The following is a 21,317-nucleotide window of genomic DNA, read 5'->3' as shown; positions in this document are numbered from 1 at the left end:
CCGGAAAGTAATTACCGACACACCTAGTATATCTTAAACTAATGTTTTTAACAGTATTTTACCTATATAATAAACTAAATCAGTTTCAACTTAATTAATAATGTTTCACGTCACTTAATACATCATATTTTAATATACCTTTCGTTATAAGTTTTTTGACATATAAATATTCAGTTTGAATTCATCATTTTTTGTGGATATGAAATTTTATAAGAAACATTGCTATCAACAAAAATCTATCTTCATAATAACGACTACTCTATTATATTAATAATTTTTCGATATTCCATTCCGATGTGTAACAGGTCAATTGAAGCCCTGATGAATGAAGTCCCCGGCCTAACACATTAAAATCCTTTTTTTGGCAAAATTAGTTTTTTTTTATTCAACATAATTCCCTTCAAGGGTGATACACTGATTATAGTGACCCCCCAACTTTTCGATACCATTCTTGTAGTACGATTTATCTTTTGTTTCAAAATAGGCCTCAGGCTTGTCGATCACCTCTTCATTCGACGAAAAATTCTTCCCAGCGAGAATTCTTTAGAGATCTGAGAACAGGAAATAGTCGCTGGTAGCCAGGTCTGGACAATACAGGGTGAGGAAAGAATTCGAGGACCAACTCATGGATTTTTGACACGGTGAATTACCTTGGTGAAGCAGCACTTTCTTTTTCTTCAAATGCCGCCGTTTTTTGGCGATTTCGTTTTTCAAACGGTCCAATAACCCTATGTAATAGTCGCTTTTGATGGTCCATCCTTTTTCAAGGTAGTCAATGAAAATTATTCCATGCGCATCCCAAAATACAGACGCTATAATCTTGCTAGCCGACTGTTGGTTTTCCCACGCTTTGGAACGGGTTCATCGTGTGCAGTCCATTTGGATGACTCTCGATTAGACTTCAGAGTGAAATGATGGAGCCATCTTTCATCCCTTTGTAGATATTGATGCAAAAACTCGGGTATATCATGCTTGATTATGTTCACTGCTCCGAATCATCAACTTGTCGTTGTTTTTGGTCAAAAGTGAGCTCGCGTGGCACCCACTTTGCACAGAGCTTTCTCATACCCAAATATTCGTAAATGATCGGATTCGAAAATTGATGGAATGATGATGTACACGTTCAGTTGATATCTTTAGAGTGTCTGCTATTTACTTCAATTTCAATTTACGGTCATTCAAAATCATTTTGTGGATTTTTTAATTGTTTTCGTCGGTAAAGACCTTTTTTTTAGCATGCACTGCGTTCACCGTTTTCGGTGTTCATTTCACGACGTCTGAACTTAGCATACCAATCCTTGATGATTGATTTTCCTGGAGCAGTATCTGGAAACTCGGCGTCCAGCCAGGTTTTTGCGTCAACTGTATTTTTTTCCTTCAAATAGCAATATTTTATCAACACCCGAAATTCCTTTTTATCGATTTTTTCCCAATAACAAAAGTTGCTTCACTTAAAATGTTATAATTTACAAACTAATGATCCGACAACTGTCAAAAGTATACATACATCTTTTGTGGGTTATGGTTATCTAAAAAGCATATGGATTTAATTCTAGTAGCACCATTGATGGTGCCGGTCAGGCCGGGGACTTTTCAATTAACCTGCTATTTGTTTCTCATTACATTTGAATAATTACTAATATATAGAAACTAAAATGCCCATAGTAGAGTACTAGAGAAAATTATATACCATAAAGATGATGTTTTTTTATTAAAGTTCAACTACTATTAAAATGACTTAGGGTAAATTTTGTAGTTTAACCTTGAATATTTTATTTAAGATATCAATGAGTGCGAAATGTTCAACAATTTGTGTGTATTTGGAATTTGCGAAAATACCTTGGGAATGTTCCGTTGTGAGTGCCATGAAGGCTACAAGTTGGATGGATCAGGAGGAAATTGTACTGATATCGATGAATGTGAAAGTCCTCTGTCTTGTTTATACGGAGAATGCTCCAATACTGAGGGTAGTTTCAAATGTGACTGTCCACCAAACTATGAATTAATAGCCGAGGGAAATGCTTGTATTGGTAAGAACATTATTTGTCAACAGTGATAAATATATACTTATGATTCATTATAAAAGACAGGAGAACATCTCGGTGCTTTATGGAAGTGCAAGGCCCAGGAAGATGCGATGAACCAACTGCAGACTATGTATCTAAAGCGTCTTGCTGCTGTTCTGTAGGCAAAGCTTGGGGTCCCCGCTGTGAATTATGTCCATTACCAAATAGTCAGGAGTATCAACAACTTTGCCCTGGTGGTCTTGGTTATAAACCAAACGATATTACCGTAAGCATCCAAAACTCAATCTCAATGTTCTCACGTATAATATTAATAACATTTGTAGGTAGTTTTAGAGGATATCAACGAATGCGAAGAACACGAAAATATATGTGAAAATGGCCACTGCACTAATACCTTTGGCAGTTTTATGTGCTCGTGCAATGAAGGTTTTAAACTTGACGAATCAGGATTCACCTGCATCGATATTAACGAGTGCGAGAATCCCAACATCTGCAGTGTAGGAGAATGCATCAACGAACCAGGGAGATATTACTGCCAATGTCCGGAAGGTTATATGCCTCTCCCTGGAAGAAGTATGAAGTATCGTCAATGTTTCCCCCTCCTGACTTACACGTTGGTATTTTTTAGGAGAATGCGTGGATATGCGAAAGGACATTTGTTACCTGAGTTACAACAGATGGAAGTGTTCAACTCCAATGACTCAGAACCAAACCAAAAAGGTGTGCTGTTGTTCCATGGGTCTGGCTTGGGGAGAGCCTTGTGAACGTTGTCCAATTGTAGGCACCAGTAGGTATAAATGAAAGGACTATATTATTAGGATCATTAAAATTGTTTAGAAATTCTCAATATCTTTGAAGTCATATATATTTTTAAGAATGTGATCTTACCTAGCAAATTTTTAGTTATATATATACCGATCCAATTTTTTTCACAAACGAAGAAAATAGTTTTAGATCAAAATTGAATGTTTTAGGTGAACATAAATCTCTTTGTGGCCAAACCCCTGGTTTTGTGGTTAATCCGATGACAAACAAATCGATTGAAATCAACGAGTGTGAGCTGATGCCCACTATGTGCAGTCACGGTCAATGTATGAATACACCCGGAAGTTTTGAATGCATGTGCAACAGAGGATATATATACGACGATAACTCCCATCAGTGTATCGATGACAATGAGTGTAACAAAAATCCTTGTGAAGGCAATGCTCAGTGCGTTAATCTGCCCGGCAGTTTTGAATGCAAATGCCCTGAGGGTTATAAACATGGATCCTCGTTTATGGGTAAGAATGATAAGACAATTCGATGTTATAGGTGGCAGGTTGACAAGTTTTGTTTCAGATTGCGTCGACGTAAATGAATGTTTGGAACGACCTCAAGTATGTCAAAATGGAGAATGTAAGAATTTACAGGGCAGCTTCCAGTGTCTATGTAACACGGGATACCGTTTAACTCCATCTAGAGACACGTGTGTTGATATTGGTAAGATAATATTTCGAGAAAGAATAATTCCTATTTTATGTGGTCGAAATGTTTAGATGAGTGCGTCAGACATCCCAATATATGTAACAACGGTACGTGTATCAACCTGATCGGCAGCTATAAGTGTCATTGCACCGTTGGCTTCAAACTGAGCAACAATAACGACTGTGTGGACATAGACGAGTGTCACATGATGCCCTATCTGTGTCGTAATGGCCGTTGCAGGAACAACCTGGGATCCTTCACTTGTGAATGCACTACTGGCTACTCTTTAACTAGCGATAAACATAATTGTAGAGATATCGATGAATGTCACGAGGTAATGTTCATCAGAAAATATTATTAGGCTTATAAATTAATTTTAAATGATTTAGAACGGATGGTATTACTATGTATTAAATCGCTTTATGCTGAAGCCTGATTTACCTGCTTTACTTTTCAGTATTTGTTATTTCATTGAATGTGAACAAAAATTTTTTTCGGTACCTTAAAAGTTTATTAGTTAGTTACCATCTTCCATCGATTTCAATATGTTAATACTGGTTGCGACATTTTAAAAGTAGTGATTTTAACACCGAGGATAAAGAGAGTTTTTAAGTGAATTTTATTTGGATTTGAAGGCATTACTCAATGATGATTCGTAAAAAACTCATTCTTCTTGCGTATGTAGATTTGTTGTAAGTAACACAAGAAACTTTTTCCAATCGCTTAAAGAACATGGGAATTATCTAAAAACTTGGATTTTTGTTTTTTTTTGTGCGGTATGAATTGAAGACCAACGATTTTGAAAGGCGTTTGTTCATGTGCGAAATGCTGTCTCAACGACAAATTAAGAAAATTTTTTGCATCATATTGTTACAAATAATAAAAAGTGGATGTATTACGATAATCCAAATCAAAAAAAAAAAAATCATAAGAAACTGGTTATGCATTAACATCAACGGCAAAGCAAAGTATTTGGAGGGATCAGCTTAGTGCGGAATGCTATGAGCTGCTATAACCTAATGAATCCATCAATAGGGATCGCTATTGACTATAATTGATGCGTTTGACCCATACATTGCGCAAAAAACGTTATTCGTTAGTATAACACTCGGCCATATGTTGCAAAACCTGTAAAAATATACTTTGTAAACATGAGAAGTGATACTACAGTCGCCTTATTTTCCAGATGTTGCTCCTTCGGATTACTGCATTTTCCTATATATGGGTGGTGACCTGTCAGAGGGGCGCTTATCAAAATAACAAAAAATGGTTCGATTCGTGAATATTGTCTGAAATATGGGTAAAATAGCGATTAACGATGGACAATACTTTGAATAAAATGCCGATTTTATTTTTTTATAATAATAATTTTTGAATTTTGCCGATTTTTCACAAAAAAATCACATAAAAAATTCCACTAAAACTAATTATAGTCTGTTATATAATTATTATTTATTAACTGGCTACTATAATTGTAATTGTTTATACAATATACTTTAAGTTCTATTCGTTACAAATATTATTTTCACAACGGCTAGGCTCTGTTTTTTTTATAATATAGTACTCCCAAAAATTTGTGACAGAACAAACAATATTTTTATCTTAATTGATCCTAAAAAATGCACGTGTCTTATGGGTCTCAAATTATATATTGCCAGGCTTCCAGATAATTTGCTCGATAATATCTCCAGTTATTGAACAAGAAAATTGGGAGATATCATTTGGAGATAATATTTTTCTGCCAAAGTAACACTTAAATATATCTTCACACTATGTTTTTCACCACATTTAATTTTATTTATGCCGAAGCAGGCTTTAGGATCGATAAAAAGTCGAAATTAAATTCTCTTCAAATCTTAATAAATTCCCGCCCGGCACGAAACGGTTCAGTGCCGAAATAATGGGCTGCGATATTCGTGTTTCTTGGCCCGTCAAGCAAGTCTTTTAATATTGTCTGCCGAGAGAAAGTGCAGTTAAAAGGGGGTGAAAGCATCGTTACTTAATTACGACAAGACTTCGTGAGATGAGCCCGCTTTTAACTCGAACGACTTGATGTTTTTATTAGCCGACAAATTGCTACTGTATTATTCAGCGATTCGGTTTCACACGATTCATCGAAATCTTGTTTAGATCCCCGGTACTTGCCCGGCGCCAGGAAAGTGTACGAACGTGATGGGTTCGTACATCTGTACCTGTCCGATTGGGTACGTCTTGGATCCGGACACCGGTTCGTGTGAAGATGTAGATGAATGCGCTGCCAATGAAGACATATGCGAGAACGGTATTTGTACGAATACGGATGGTGGTGCGTTCTGTACCTGTCCCGAGGGATTCATTTTGGATCAACAAACTATGAAGTGTATTGATGTTAGGTAAATAAAAAAATATATATCCAAATTTTGGTGATATATGCTTGGTATTCAGGCAGGACCAATGCTACGACTTGTATACCCAAGGACGATGTACTGAACCAAGAGGAATGCAGATTACCGCGAAAGAATGCTGTTGTTCGAAAGGTGCTGCCTGGGGACGTTACTGTGAACGATGCCCTAAAGAAGGATCTCGTAAGAGCTTAGATCATAAAAACTAAAAAGAGTTGAATAAATTTTTTCTTTTCTAATAGCGGAATTCCAGAAGATGTGCCCTGAAGGACCTGGACGTATGGATTCGGGAAGTGATCTCAACGAGTGTGATCTGATGCCCAATGTATGCGACGGCGGTGAGTGTGTCAATACGGATGGCTCCTTTAGATGTGACTGCGCGTCGGGATATATTCTGGATTCTACTGGGAAGAAATGCGTGGATGAAAACGAATGTTATACCAATCCAAACATCTGTGGTAATGGGACATGTACTAATGTTATTGGAGGATTTGAGTGTAGTTGCAACGATGGATTTGCCTCAGGCCCATTACAGGTATAGTACAGAAATTTGTGAGATATGGAAAAACCTAAGAAAATGTAATTTGTTTATTAGGTCTGTGAGGATATAAATGAATGTCAAGAATTAGGTAATCAATGTGCCTTCAGATGTCACAACGTACCTGGTTCTTTTAGATGCATTTGCCCTTACGGATATGCCTTGGCACCAGATGGCAGACACTGTATAGGTATAAAAAAATTAAAAGTATGAGGGTTTTCTGTGTAATTTTCATGAGGTTTTGTTGAATTTATAGTTTTAATTTATTATTCGGAGTATGGCTAATGGGAAATTATCTTTTATTATCATATTTAATGCAATTTGTGAATGCTATAATCAAAAATGACCAATTCTTTGAACCCAGATATTTTTATAGTCGGCTTGAACTTTTCTTCATTCACGTAAAAATCATCATCTTTAAGGTGTTGAAATCTGTTCTGTTCTGCAATATTTAATTCAATAATTTTCATTAAAAAATTATAATGGAGATAAAGTGCAATATGTTTTTGCCAAGGACAATAAATACAACTGGTATTCATGCAGCAAAAACATGTCATGACAAATAAAAAATAGTCCTGACTATATTATTGTGCATGGAAAAAGAAAAAATCCATTATATTTTTAAATTTAAAGAGATTTGTGTAGAAATACAAATGTTTGCTTTCTATTTCGAAATACAAATTGAATTTACAAGATATATGATATTTGCATTCAGTTGTTTTCTTTTATTTTAATGGATGTTTAATGCATTTTTACCTAGTTACATGTTTTTATTTTTTAAACATAATCACGCAAAAATCAGTTCCTGTACATATTTTGTTTTTCTACCATTTATTCGATATGTATGTGTGCTTTATATTCGTTAATTCCGTTTATCCGGTATATCAAAAGGGCACTGTGACACACAAACATTCACATTGGATATCTAACGGAATTTTATTCAGAGTTTTACAGATAGAATGAAACGATCAGTATGGGGGGCGTCATTTGCTAATTCGGTTACATAGTTTTGACATGTCTGTTAAACGTTGATTTTAGTATGTGAACATCATAAAATAAAGACACAGAAGGCAATATATCATGTAAAAAGTTGGAGCCAAGTATTGTTCGTTTTAATCGCCAGCGGGTAGAAATTTTAAAAATAATTTCAACAAAAAATATTTAAATACCAATTAACGTTTCAATGAAACATTTTCAAGAAATAAAAAACTATCTGATCTGACAATCCTTATGTTTCACAAATATGAAATTTTTTTCATTATCCCACTATTATATTTTTTATGGGAATATACTGAAATAGTTTGTTCTTTAAGACATCTAGTTTTTGGTATTGCTGGTCTTGTAGTTCCCATGTATACAAAATTAAAGACACATATTTGGCTGTTTGAAAATAATCTGTGGAGAAATACATGCTATGTATTTGAATTCCATTAGGTACATTAACCATAATGAAAAACGTATTATTTAAACACTAACTAGGAAGTGCATCTTGTTTAAGTAATGACTTTCCACATTTGGATCCACAGCTATGCTGTCTAAAATGTAAATATTTGTGTAAGAGCTCATAAGAGATTCTTAAGATTCTCCTTAATTTATTATAGTTTATTTTTAAAGGCCATTTCTGAGCTAGAGCAAAATGCTTTGGAAGAAAATGCACTCAATTTGAACCTTCACATCCTGGAACACTACACTTTTGTTTCGTTTGTAGATTTAAACAAATGATCTTTACCGTAAATACTATATATGTTAAAGCAGAAAATGTCCTTAAAATTATATACAAAAATTTATCCCAACAAATACTATACAATATCAGACCAAAGTACAGAACCAGAAAAAATAAAGTCATCAGTTCTTCTTATTTTTATACCTTTGGCCCTCTAGTGATTAAAACTTACAATGTGTATATGGTTATGATTTCACCTATTTAACTTCCAATTCTGTATTCAGTGGTGAGCATTTAAAGATTACAGTAGATTACGAATTCGTAATAGTTTTATATACAGAACATACTAAACCTTATAATTATAAAACAACAATCAAATAAAAAACCAATTAAAATAAATATAATATATAATGAATATAACATGCCTTCCTATATTCATATAATAAATATAAGATGTTAAAACGTTAAGTAACAGATGCGTTTCATGTTAGTACAACCAATGTATATTATTCTTTAGACGTTGACGAATGTAACACTCCTGCCAATAACTGCCGATTTATGTGTAAAAACCTGGTTGGATCGTTTATGTGTATCTGTCCGGAGGGATACAGCCAAGTAGGATACGGTGACGAATGTAAGGATATCGATGAATGCCAATCCAATCCCAATATATGCGAACACGGACGATGCATTAACTTACAAGGATCCTTCCGATGCGATTGTCTTGATGGTTATGAACATAGCGAAGATGGCAAGAGCTGCATAGGTAAAATCATCAGCCTATCCAATAGAACAGTGAACCAACGTCATCTAGATCTATAGCGTCACAACCTTTCAATATTGCTGCATAAACTTTGAATTTTAGTTTATTTTGGTTTTCGCCTTAACAAAATTTTAATACAATTAAAATTACAATTAAAATAATGAAGCAAAAATAATTTTATCAAATATAATTTAATCAACAAATTTAAACTATAGTTAATTATACAGCCACAATAGTTTATAGGTTAGAATTGTTTTATTATATTTACATTGAATTATTTTCCACACTACGTATGATCAAGAGTTCTAGGCGCATTTTATGTAGCGGTATCCCCTGGAGGTTTTATACACCCAATTAGCAATATTATATATAATTAACGTATTTTACGTTTAGTTCTTGTTTTGTTGCTGCGTTTTCCTATTTCGTATTCGTTCCTATTTTATTACTATCTATGTAAAATTTTCTCGATAAAATTAGAGTTAATCATTGCATTTTCTCTAATGCATTTGCCATAATGCACAACTAAATGCATATATATTCTAAACAATTACATACATATCTATGCAAACTCAAACCTCCAATACGATTTTCTAGTTGTCCTATATTAACTATATACCCAATTTTAGTTGTTTCGACTCCCATTATTCTATCTTGGTAATTATTGGCATTTGAATATAATAAAGCATTGGATCATGAACACTCATCCCCAAAGATTCATTCGGCCTCTGTCACTATCTCACTATCATCGTTAATCAGATCAATCACTAAATTGTTAGTCAAAGACGTAATACTCTATGGCCATATTGTTGAGCCATCTGCTCTACCGTGTACCTTTTTTCAGGCCTAATACTAAAAAGTAAATTACATGAAATGCAGTTAAACCTTTCATTTGTATTTACCTAGTAAAAATTTGATATATTTCACTCTTTAACATGGCATTTTCAAAATCTAATTTATATACTGCAAGCAGCCATTTCTTAATTATATCCTATGCGTTTGTGGATCCACTTGTTGCATCATCACTACCAGTGTGATATAGTATCGTGCATTGTCCATAACAATAACTGATGGTTGCTCCAAGTTCTTTAACAGGTAATTTTCAAAAAAGAGCAAAACATACTGCAGTTCATTTCTCCATAGTAGTCGCTCTCGGACATGGAGCAAAACACTGCTACCTTAATAAAACCGTTCCTGCTCCCAGGATGATGAACAATAATCTGCAATTAATTGTTAAAAAAATAGTATGACTAACAAAACTTAATGAAATCTTATTCTAACTTTTTCCGTCAACTTTTGTTGTCTTCACAATCTTTTTATTAGCGTCTTGCCTAGAGCAGCCAAATGTCCTATTTAAAATAAACATGTCTTTTGTATGGATTTTTTGTATACATTCTCGTCACACAAATGGTCTTATCTGAAATAACTGTTAATTAAATTGGGTTTATATAAAAAAACACAGTCTTTCTATACATTTCATAAATTTGATATAGCTTCGTTTGTGAATCTTTTCATTTCCATGAATTCAGCATTATAGTATTTTTCAGTTTTTGTCATAGTATTTACGGTAATACTCACTGCAGTTGCAATAAGCTAAACATATATAAACCGCCCCCTCTATTTGTTCCTATTCGAAGTAGCTGACTAGCTTGCCTCTCTGACTGACTATTTATAGACTTCGGCATTTTCAGTCATAGTAATCACAAATATTAAGCAGCGATTGATCTAAACAAGCAAAGCTTGATGCTTACCAGTTCTGACAACTAATATTTTAAAGTTTACAACCGTTTGAATACTAGGCGAATTTTATAGGCTGTTTCTGCTATGTGCTTGTACGCACCAGGCAGCATTGTATCTCCTTTTAAATAGAATAATATGAGAAGATAAATTACTATCTGACTTTTAAATGGTTTTAGAAAATTGCAATAGACAATATATTATAAATCGTGATGACGTGACTTCATTGTTATTTTGGATAGACTATACACAAGAATGAATAGAGTGACGGAAATCCGATTATACAATAATTCTAGATCGTCGAGAGGGAATATGTTATCGAAATAGGGAATGTGGCAATCAGAACGGTCACTACTTGAAGAAATCAACTAAAGCTAACTGCTGCTGTACTATGGGAGAAGCTTGGGGTCCTAGATGTGAAGCCTGTCCGTCTAGGTTCTCCCTGGAATATCAGGAACTCTGCTTGGAAAGCGGTTATTTGATTACTGGCGAAGGTATGTTCCCCAACCACAATAATAACACAATGTTTTAAATAATAATTGTGTAGATATCAATGAGTGCGAAACGATATCGGACTTGTGTAAGAATGGCATGTGTATTAATACCATGGGATCCTACAGATGTATTTGTAACAAAGGATACAAAACCGATCTATCCGGATTATATTGCATTGGTAAGTTTATTTCGGACGTGTTCATATCATAAAATTTAATCAATTAATTTTCATTAGATATCAACGAATGCGAGGGCAAAAATTCACCCTGTCAGCACAACTGTCGCAACACCGACGGTGGCTTTATTTGCTCCTGTCCCAGCGGCTTCCTTCTCAACCCTGACGGGACCACGTGTCGTGACCTGGACGAATGCTCGACGGGACAACACTTGTGCCAACAAAATTGTATTAACACGCAGGGTAGCTACACGTGCTCTTGCGACAAGGGTTACAACCAGGTCGGCGATAAATGTGAAGGTATGTGCTGAATTTTCATTTGAACACGAGGCTAATTTTTTTCGTGTCAAAGTTGACGGGCAGTCCTGGAACGGATTTAAGACCAATCCAACGTGGACACGGTATCGGGAGGGATTAAACTATCAAAATAAATAGAAAGGGGGAAATCGGCGTTTTGTTCGTTTCGTTCCCTGGTGGCTCCTGTCCCTTCCGGGCCGAACAAATCTAATATTATACGTTCTGCGGCCAAATATTTACTGGAAAAGTTTGGAAAGGTGAATTCTCATGGCGCCTAACACGCCAGAAAGCTCACCTCTCATGATATAATATCAGAGAAATAACATACGCACCGGGTTCGATCAAAATATGAATCTTAAAGTTGTGTGGTAATAATTCAACTATTCTTTAAGGGTTTCATTAATATTTATTGATGTTTGACTACATCCTTGTAAAATTTTGTATTAAACGAATTCGTAGAAATGAAAGATCAGGTATATAATTAATAACAGGTCAATTGAAATATCCCCGGCCTGACAAATAGATAGCGCTACTAGAATTAAATCCATATGTTTTTTAATTAGCCCTTACCCTCAAAAGATGCGTGCATAAATTTGACAGCTGCCGGATCATTAGTTTGTGAATTATAGCATTTTAAATAAAGCAACTTTTTGTTATTGTGAAATAAAATGGACAAAAAAGAATTTCGCTTGTTGATAAAATATTGCTTTCTGAAAGGGAAAAAATACAGTTGGAGCAAAAACTTGGCTTAATGCCGAGTTTCGGGATGCTGCCCCAGGAAAATCAACCATCAAGGATTGGTATGCTAAGTTTAGACGTGGTGAAATGAGCACCGAAGACAGTGAACGCAGTGGACGCCCAAAGGAGGTTGTTACCGACGAAAACATTTAAAAAATCTACAAAATGATTTTGAATGACCGTAAATTGAAATTATATATGTATAATGAAATATCAGACACTATAAAGATATCAACTGAATGTCTACTGAATGTGAATATTTGGGTATGAGAAAGCTCTGTACAAAGTGGGTGCCGCGCGAGGTCACTTTGGCCAAAAACAATTATGAGTCGGAGCAGTGATTGAAGATGATCAAGCGTAATAAACCCGAGATTTTGCGTCGGCTACCAAGGTTATGGCGTCTGTATTTTGGGATGCGCATGGAATAATTTTCATTGACTACCTTGAAAAGGGAAGGACCATAAACAGCGATTATTACATAGCGTTATTGGACCGTTTGGAGAACGAAGTCGCCGAAGAAAGGACGCATTTGAAAGAAAAGATTATGCTGCTTTACCAAGATGATGCACCGTGTCACAAGTCAGTGAATACGATGGCAAGAATCCATGAATTGGGCTTCGAATTCCTTCCTCATCCACCGTATTCTCAAGATTTGGCGCCCAGTGACTATTTCCTGTTTTCATATCTCAAAAAAATGCTCGCTGGGAAGAAATATTTATCGATTGAAGAGGTGATCACCGAAACTGAGGCCTATTTTGAAGCAAATGACAAATTGCACTACATAAAGGATATCGAATGGTAAACAATTTAATTAATGCATAATATTTGTCTTTCTGTTCATTCAAATGTGCTGACACATCAATTTTTAGTTGCTTGTAAATAAATTATGCATTGAGAGGAAATGAAATTTTGGTGATGTTCATTTCATATTAGAAAGGTATTTAATGGGAATAACTGGTATAAAACGTGTATTTGTCGAATTATTTTTCATTATTTTCGGCAACTTTTTCCAACAACAACAACATGGCGATACCGCGACGAAAGGACTACTTATGCTTGTGAGATTTGGAGGCGATTCCGTTATCGCTATATTCATTTTGCATTTCTTCTGCATTTTGAAACTACGTGTTCTTTAAACCACGTGGACTCGATATCAACAAGTGGTAATCGGAAGGAGCTATGTCTGATTAGTACGCTGGATGTGCTAGAAATTCCCATTGGAGCTACAATACTATCTTTCAAAACACTGGCAACGTATGTTCGATTGTTGTCATGTAAGAGGTTAGTTTTGTCTGTTGCTCGCTATCGTTGGCCTTTTTTGCAACAATACGTCGTTCATTATATTCAATTGACGTCGTTGAATATCTGCAGCAACAGACTCATTCGATTTTAGCAGCTCGTAATACGCTATACTTTGCGGATCTCACAATGTGCACAGCGAACGCTTTGATGTCGATGTAGATTGTTTTCCTGGAGTAATTCGTGAATTTCTGCACTTGGGATCATCGTAGTAGATACATTACAGCAAGCACTCTTTATTCGTCTTTCTTTACATGACAAACAATGAAATGGTGATGCTAAAATTGTTTGAAATTACATTTTCAGTCAAGTGGGTGAAGGTGAAGTTTCTGAGATTGTTTCGTCAGTATATTTCTTCAAATCAAGCAACAAAAGTAATGAATATCGATCGAATAACTACCAGTCTCTCTGAATAAAACAGTACAGTTTCAAAAAATCATCAAAATCGATTTGGTTACCATTCTAGTTACATTATCACGATTGCGTTTTGTATGAATATAGTTAAAAGTCTATACATTCTGATTTCTATTAATAAATTATACAAAAAATGTTTAACCCCTTAATCGATACACCAGGGCCAGTGTTACAGCGATGTATACGTAATTAGTCTTTAACCAAAGACCCTTTTTTGTTCGTTACAAACCTTCGAATATAAATAAACTTTAGCGCTGTTAATCTAACCCTAAAAAGGCCGATTCTTCTCCCGACCAGACGTTGTGCCGTAAGGGGGGGGGTTCCGCCATCCAGTGAGTTACGATCCGCCCTTGTCGATAAATACTGTTGTTTGCGCCAATATCTCAACATAATTACCGACCGTGTGTGGTTAGCCCCTGTTGACTCTAGAAAATCCCTAATGATTCACTTCGGATCCTCGCTGCCTCCAAGATACCGACTGGTTGGGTTGGAGGGGGTTGAGGGGAGCCGCGGTCACGGGTTTCACCTTCTCCGTTGGACTTAACCGGTAAATATTTGGCATCATTCGATTTGGATTCCGGCGAAGCGGCGATTTCGTGTAATTGTTTGTTCGGTGGCGGGTCACGTGTTTACCATTCTCCAGGAGATTTAATAGTTTAAGCATGAGCTAAATAATAATAATAATAGTTCACACTAAATCGTATTCGAAAATGAGAAAAATTAACTTATAAGTTTTTCAAGATTATTTATGTATGCTATTTTATAGTTATATTAATGAGGTATAAATAACAGGTCAATTGAAAAGTACCCGACCTGGCACATAGATGGCACTACTAGAATAAAATCCATATATTTTTTAATTAGCTCTAACCCTAAAAAAATTAATGTATAAATTTAATAGTTGTGGGATCATTAGTTCATGAATTATAGCATTTTGAGTGAAGACACTTTTGTTATTGTGAAAAATATAGATAAAAAGGAATTACGCGTGTTGATAAAATATTGCTTTTTGAAGGGAAAAATACAGATGAAACAGAAACTAGGCTTGATGCCGAATTTCTGAATACTGCCCCAGGAAAATCAACCATCAAGGATTGGTGTGCTAAGTTTAGACATGGTGAAATTAGCACCGAAGGCGGTGAACGCAGTGGACGCCTAAAAGAGATTGTTACCGACGAAAATATTAGAAAAATCCACAAAATGATTTTGAATGACCGAAAATTTAAATTGCGTGAAATAGCAGACACTCTAAAGATATCAACTGCCACTTGAATACTCAATATTTGGGTATGAGAAAGCTTTGTGCAAAGTGGATGCCGCGCAGGCTCACTTTTGACCATAAACAACGACGAGTTGATGATTCGGAGCAGTGTTTGAAGATTATCAATCATAACAAACCCGAGTTTGTTCGTTGGTATGTAACAATGGATGAAATATGGCTCCATCATTTCACTCCGAAGTCCAGTCGACAGTCATCCGAGTGGACTGCACACGATGAACCTACTCCAAAGCGTGGAAAAACTGAACGGTCGGCTGGCAATGTTATGACGTCTATATTTTGGGATGCACGTGGAATAATTTTTATTGACTACCTTGAAAAAAGAAGGATCATCAACAGCGACTATTACATAGCGTTACTGAACCGTTTGAAGGAGGAAATCGCCGAAAAACGGCTGGATTTGAAGAAAAAGAAAGTGCTGCTTCACCAAGACATTGCACCGTATCAAAAACGCATGAAATGGGCTTTGAATTGCTTCCTCATCCACCGTATTCTCCAGACCTGGCCCCCAGAGACTATTTTCTGTTCTCAGATCTTAAAGGAATGCTCTTTGGAAAAAAGTTTTCGTCGAATGAAGAGCTAATCGCTGAGACTGAGGTCTATTTTGAAGGACAAATCATACTACAAAAATGGTATAGAAACTTTGGAGGGTCGCTATAATCCGTGTATCATCCTTGAAGGGAATTATGTTGAATAAAAAAACTAATTATTCCAAAAAAATGTGTTTTACTATAGTAGGCCGAGGACTTTTCATTTGACCTGTAATCACAGTGATATATCACATTTTATTTCAAAACAGGATGAACAATACACTGAACTAAAGCGGTATATATAAATAATCATGGGTGTTCATGATTGAGCAAGCATTTTATGTTAAAAATTTGGGAATGCTTCTAGATCGATGCTTAACTAGAAATAAGCATTTACTAATAAAGCGTAAATAAGATGGGCCTACCCTGATTCAGATGTATTCGCTTATAGGGCGTAAATCTAAATTATCTTTATATCACAAGGTATTGCTCTATAAATACGTAGAATAGTTTTTAGAAAAAAGTACAATAGTAACTAAATTAACTGCTAGGTTATAATATCTCATGGGGTTCACACGTATATTGTGTAAGCTATATCGCAGCAAATACTTACATCACTCTAGGCAGACTGTGGAATGCTAAAAGAACAATAAACTGGTAACGTTACGAAGTTATTGAAAGCATTTTTGGGCATAGTTAAGTGGAGTACATAGTAGTTGAAGCTATAAATTCACAAAACGCGGATATAAAATGCTCAAAAATCTCTAGTCATAAACTATTTTAAATAGGAAACATCCATGTTTGGAAAGACACTCCTAGAACATGCATTTAACACAAGCGTCGTAGTTCCGGGTGTAACGCTGTCAATGGTGACCTGAGGTTGCTGTGAACTAACATAGTCTAATGTAATTTGGACAGAAACTTGTAGTTCAGTGTATACGACCGCTAAAGGCAGATTGATTTTGTTCAGCCTTAAACGATTGAAATGTGCAATCACCAAAATTTGACAAAACATTCCGTATAGGAAATCTGAGTAAAACAATGCAATTTAGAACACCATCAAGGATAATCTAAGCATGTAGTTATGATTATAACTTACAAATACTACAATGTTACTATAATTATAAGCTGCGCAGACGGGACAACGACCACTGACATCCTTTTGGTGGTTTTTTTAGGAGAAAGATATATGGCGCGACTGATACGGATCTGTTTATTTAAAATTAAAGAAAATGGCGTATTTGTGTCGGACTGGAAGGCTATACCGAGTAAGGTATCTAAACCTAAGTCTAGTTTACATTGGAATAAATTGTTAGTTCTCCTAAAATTATAAAATGTATTTATTTGTTTTTAAATCTTGCACATTTTATGTCTTCAGAATTATTTGATATTATAACTCAAGAACTATTTGTTATTAATGCTTTCTTCTTTGTAGATATTAATGAATGTGAAAAAAATCGAGTGTGTCCCAAACCAGGCCGTTGCGTCAATACACTGGGAAGTTTCAAATGTATCTGTCCTCGAAGGTTCAAACTGGACTCAACTGGGACCTATTGTACTGATACTGATGAGTGTTTGGACGATAGCAAGTGTCCTGAAGGTAAGATCAAATTCTATCGATTTATGACTTAAGTTAAATGATTTGTATATTTGAACTTTAATATTTGAGTATTTAAAAAATTAATGCAGAGATTTTTATTATTTAGAAGTTAAAGTTTTGTTACGGTTGTACGCATGATGCAGCATACGTGAATATCACATCATTTCCTTTAAATAATTTTTAGTTATTTTTGTTCTGCAGTCATTTGTTTATATGTTCTTTAATAACGCGACAGTGTATGTTCTAATCCATGCAATTTTACCGACATCTTATTCCTTAATTGATGGTTATTATAGTACAATACTTGGTCAGGGTATTGAAAAGTAACATGATTAATTAGTGATAATAACATAGAATGTTAGGTGTAATATGGAATGTGAACTTTATTTCAGTTTACTTCAAAGTTGAACTTGTAAATGAAAATGGCTTTAACAAATTATTCTTACTGCACTAAAATAATACCGTATTACTAATGGGTAATTTTAATTTTCTCTCAGTATCAGTTATAATTTAAATATTTATTAAATGTTTCCTCCATATTAGACCATATTAGTGTTAAATGTATGTTAACATATTTGGTTTGCGAGTTTCTGAGAAATGGAAGTTATTTTCAACATGGTTCAGTTAAAAGTCTTCTAATCATATAATGATACGATTTCATATCAAGGTACTACTTATGATGCAAAATGAGACAATAGAGCCAGTTCATAACTAACGTGAAGAAATGTACGACGCTGACATCGCTTACTCTTCTTTTAACCCACTACTTTATTAAACTAGTGATTTATTGTTGGGAAATGTCGTCAACTTTATTGATTTCTAACACAAGAATCGTAGTTCAGGGTCTAAGGTCGCAAATGTGAAATGAAGTTGCTGTGAATTAACTTAGTCTACTGAAATTCGCTAGAAGATTGCACAGGTGGAAATTGGGATTGGGACACCAAAACTTAGAAAATCATTCTATAGAATCTACATATAAATTTGACGGATGAAGGTTCAGTTATGATCACAGATAATTTTACTATTGTACAACGGAGAGCTGTTAAAATGGGACAACAACCACGTACATCTTCTGGTTGCTCCTTCAGGAGAATCGCTTGTGCAGGCCATGAAGTAAGTCGTAATTTATTAAGTAAATTAAAGTGATTTGTTTTAAACGTTACACGTTTCGAAGATACGAAATAAAGAGTATGAAAGCTCGTGGAAATAAGACGAACATTTTAAGGCACAGAAATGAAGAAAATAGGCTAATAGTTATAATAATTTGACTTCGGTTTTTAATATGTTTTCCCTTCTAAATACTTATTGATTCCATTAATATAGTGGTTTCCGAGAAAGTTTGCGTAATAATGGGTATTACAAAAATAATTTTTACTTCTTCAGCACCAGTATTTCTCGTATATTTTTGCGCAAAATCTTTCCAATATAACTTTATATATAAATAAATCATCAATCATTTTATTCATCAAAAATGTTTATTGATGCAAACTACAAACCGCAAAAATGATTGATTTTATTGTAGAATATACAAGAAAGGAATTTATATTCCCGTTGTGTCGTAATCGTATCCAGTCGTCGATGCACCGTCGATTCCTAACGTTCTGTTTAACAAACTATTTCGCGTCTGATTTTCTGGACCATCACGTCCCGGCGAAATATGAAAAGTTGTGTCGTTTATCTCTTTCCATTTCCGGCACCGATTGGACGTCGCCGAGACAGGATTGAGTTTTTCAACCGGACCGTTTCGTTTTTTCCTCTCGATTCAGACGTTTGTTCGCAGGAAAATATTCAATTTTTCCGACCTGGCGGACGGTGTAGAGACGCGAGATGGGAATGGGATTCGATATGTTATCAGGACTGCACGAGCAAATTGAAAAGTTTCATACTTGGAGTTAAACAATTGTCCTGGGGGAATTCAACTATAGATTTGTGCCTTGCCGAGTGTTCGCGCAATTGATTCGAATAAAGTTGAATGAATAATAGTGAATGAATTTCAGATTTAACATTTATCCAACAATTGATTTTAAGATAAGTTAGTATTTTTGCTAGTTACAACAGTCAAACTATTAATATCACGAGTCAACACAAAATTTGACTTTGACTTTAAAGCATTAAATTCCAATTCTTTAGGCTGTAATTAGATGAAAAAAATATATATATGGCATGCAAAAGTTTGCTTTTTTTATTTAGGAAACCGCTTAAATGATATTTTTTAAAATCTGTGGTGTTGATTTTTAATTAAAAATGAAACCATTTAAATGAACATTTTATTTATTTTTATTAAGTTATACTATCAAAATAACCTACAAAAAAGTAGAAAATAATTTAATTTTTCATAGGTACTATCTCTTAATAAACCCCAAATATAGTCTCCCATCAGGTTTTAATTGTATTGGCCTTGATAACGTTGTTCGAAGTTCATAATGTCTTGGTGAAAACGTTCTCCTTGCTCTTCTGGATACGCTCCCATGTTGTTTTTGAATTTATCTAAATGAGTATGCAACATATGAACTTTTAACGTACCTTGCGGCCCATGGCCTTAAATTTTTTTAGCATATTTTCAACTAATTTTTATAGTTTTCCGCTTTGTTATTTCCTAAAAATCCAGAAATGACTGATTTGAAACTGTTCCAACTCGCTTTTTGAGTACGATTCAGCAAAGTTGGAAATTTTTCATAGGCGAAAATAAACAAAAATCCCAGCCTTAACCTTTGCTTCTGATAATTTCGGAAAAACGCTTCTGAGGTTAAACTGAAATTTAGAAATAGAATTTAATATGCCTATTATATTTAATTCACCATTTAATTTAAATTTGCTGATTACCTTCCAAATATCTTTTACAATTATTACAAGTACTATGTGGAGCCCATGATTCCGAACAGGACAGTTAAAATATGGCTTCACAGAGAACGTGAGATGTATTTAATTGGTATTTTATGTCTCGAATAAATTGCTCACATATATAACAAAATGCATCAGCATCATATTTACACTTTCACGACGACATTTTAAGGTATTCTAGATTTGTACAAAACACCTGATCGCTGTTTATCACTCTAGTGCCATCTATCAGCGCTGTGTGAACGTTTAAACACCACTCTGCTCGCGCGGTATTTTTAAATGTATTAGAAATAATTAAAATTTATAGAAAAATTAAATATGAGTATTATTACTATAACTATTACAAAAGCAAACTTTATACCAAAAAAGGTATTTTCTTTTCGTTTTTGTTCATAACTAAGCGGAAAATCATAAATAAAACTTTAGGACAAAGAACGAAACTTTTTTAATAGAGTCGTATATTCTTTTGTAATATGTGAATGTATCATCATCAACACATAGCCGCTTGGGGAGAGTGTCTGCTGTTAGAGCGATCGGCTGCAAGTGTTTTGATCTTAGAGCATATTACCCTACAATTTTTTAGTTCGTTTTTTATGATCTTGGTCCATGTCGTTTTCGAAGATGCTCGCTGTCTCTTCCACCCAGAAGGTTTATTACACCGCAGAAGTCTACAGGGAATTCGTTTACCCTTCATTCAAAAGACCTAATCTGTCGCTCTGAATTTATTCCTGAACTGTACAGTAACTGTAGCATCTTAATTGAGTGACTGCATTTCTAATATGATCTTAGTGAGAAATATATAGAACCCACAAACAACAGTTTAAGTCTTATAGAAGAATTAGTAAAATAATCGCTCAAAAAGATGTATATTAGAACAACATAGTTCTTTTTAAATACTTTTCACATACAGGGGTGGACGAAATAATATGAACACCCGAGTTATACTAAATATTTGTTTATTAATAAAGCATTGAGCCAATAATTGCTTTTATAAAATATTTTTTACAAAAAAATTGAACCGATTTCAAAAAAATAAATAAGGAACTCAAAAGTAAAAAATAATCAAATATTTGAAA

The 21,317-nt window shown here is 34.6% G+C and overlaps 1 protein-coding gene across 1 annotated transcript in view; it reads left to right on the top strand.

Annotated features, from left to right (window-relative positions):
* The window catches only part of LOC143196592 (fibrillin-1), a 164,793-nt gene that overhangs the window by 76,446 nt on the left and 67,030 nt on the right, over positions 1 to 21,317 (top strand). Inside the window, exons 26-41 of the mRNA XM_076404407.1 lie at positions 1,782 to 2,030; positions 2,087 to 2,292; positions 2,351 to 2,600; positions 2,656 to 2,814; positions 3,002 to 3,310; positions 3,369 to 3,509; positions 3,566 to 3,828; positions 5,625 to 5,866; positions 5,919 to 6,058; positions 6,118 to 6,410; positions 6,471 to 6,603; positions 8,594 to 8,842; positions 10,870 to 11,067; positions 11,121 to 11,246; positions 11,304 to 11,543; positions 17,236 to 17,400. Coding sequence (XP_076260522.1) covers positions 1,782 to 2,030; positions 2,087 to 2,292; positions 2,351 to 2,600; positions 2,656 to 2,814; positions 3,002 to 3,310; positions 3,369 to 3,509; positions 3,566 to 3,828; positions 5,625 to 5,866; positions 5,919 to 6,058; positions 6,118 to 6,410; positions 6,471 to 6,603; positions 8,594 to 8,842; positions 10,870 to 11,067; positions 11,121 to 11,246; positions 11,304 to 11,543; positions 17,236 to 17,400 — 3,363 coding nt within the window. The remainder of the gene's footprint in view (positions 1 to 1,781; positions 2,031 to 2,086; positions 2,293 to 2,350; positions 2,601 to 2,655; positions 2,815 to 3,001; positions 3,311 to 3,368; positions 3,510 to 3,565; positions 3,829 to 5,624; positions 5,867 to 5,918; positions 6,059 to 6,117; positions 6,411 to 6,470; positions 6,604 to 8,593; positions 8,843 to 10,869; positions 11,068 to 11,120; positions 11,247 to 11,303; positions 11,544 to 17,235; positions 17,401 to 21,317) is intronic.

Source organism: Rhynchophorus ferrugineus, unplaced genomic scaffold, assembly GCF_030347505.1.
Source record: "Rhynchophorus ferrugineus isolate W39M unplaced genomic scaffold, kcgeb_rfMv2 rfM1, whole genome shotgun sequence".
In the NCBI taxonomy this organism is placed as follows: Eukaryota; Metazoa; Arthropoda; class Insecta; order Coleoptera; family Curculionidae; genus Rhynchophorus; species Rhynchophorus ferrugineus.
This window is presented reverse-complemented; position numbering and strand designations above follow the sequence as displayed.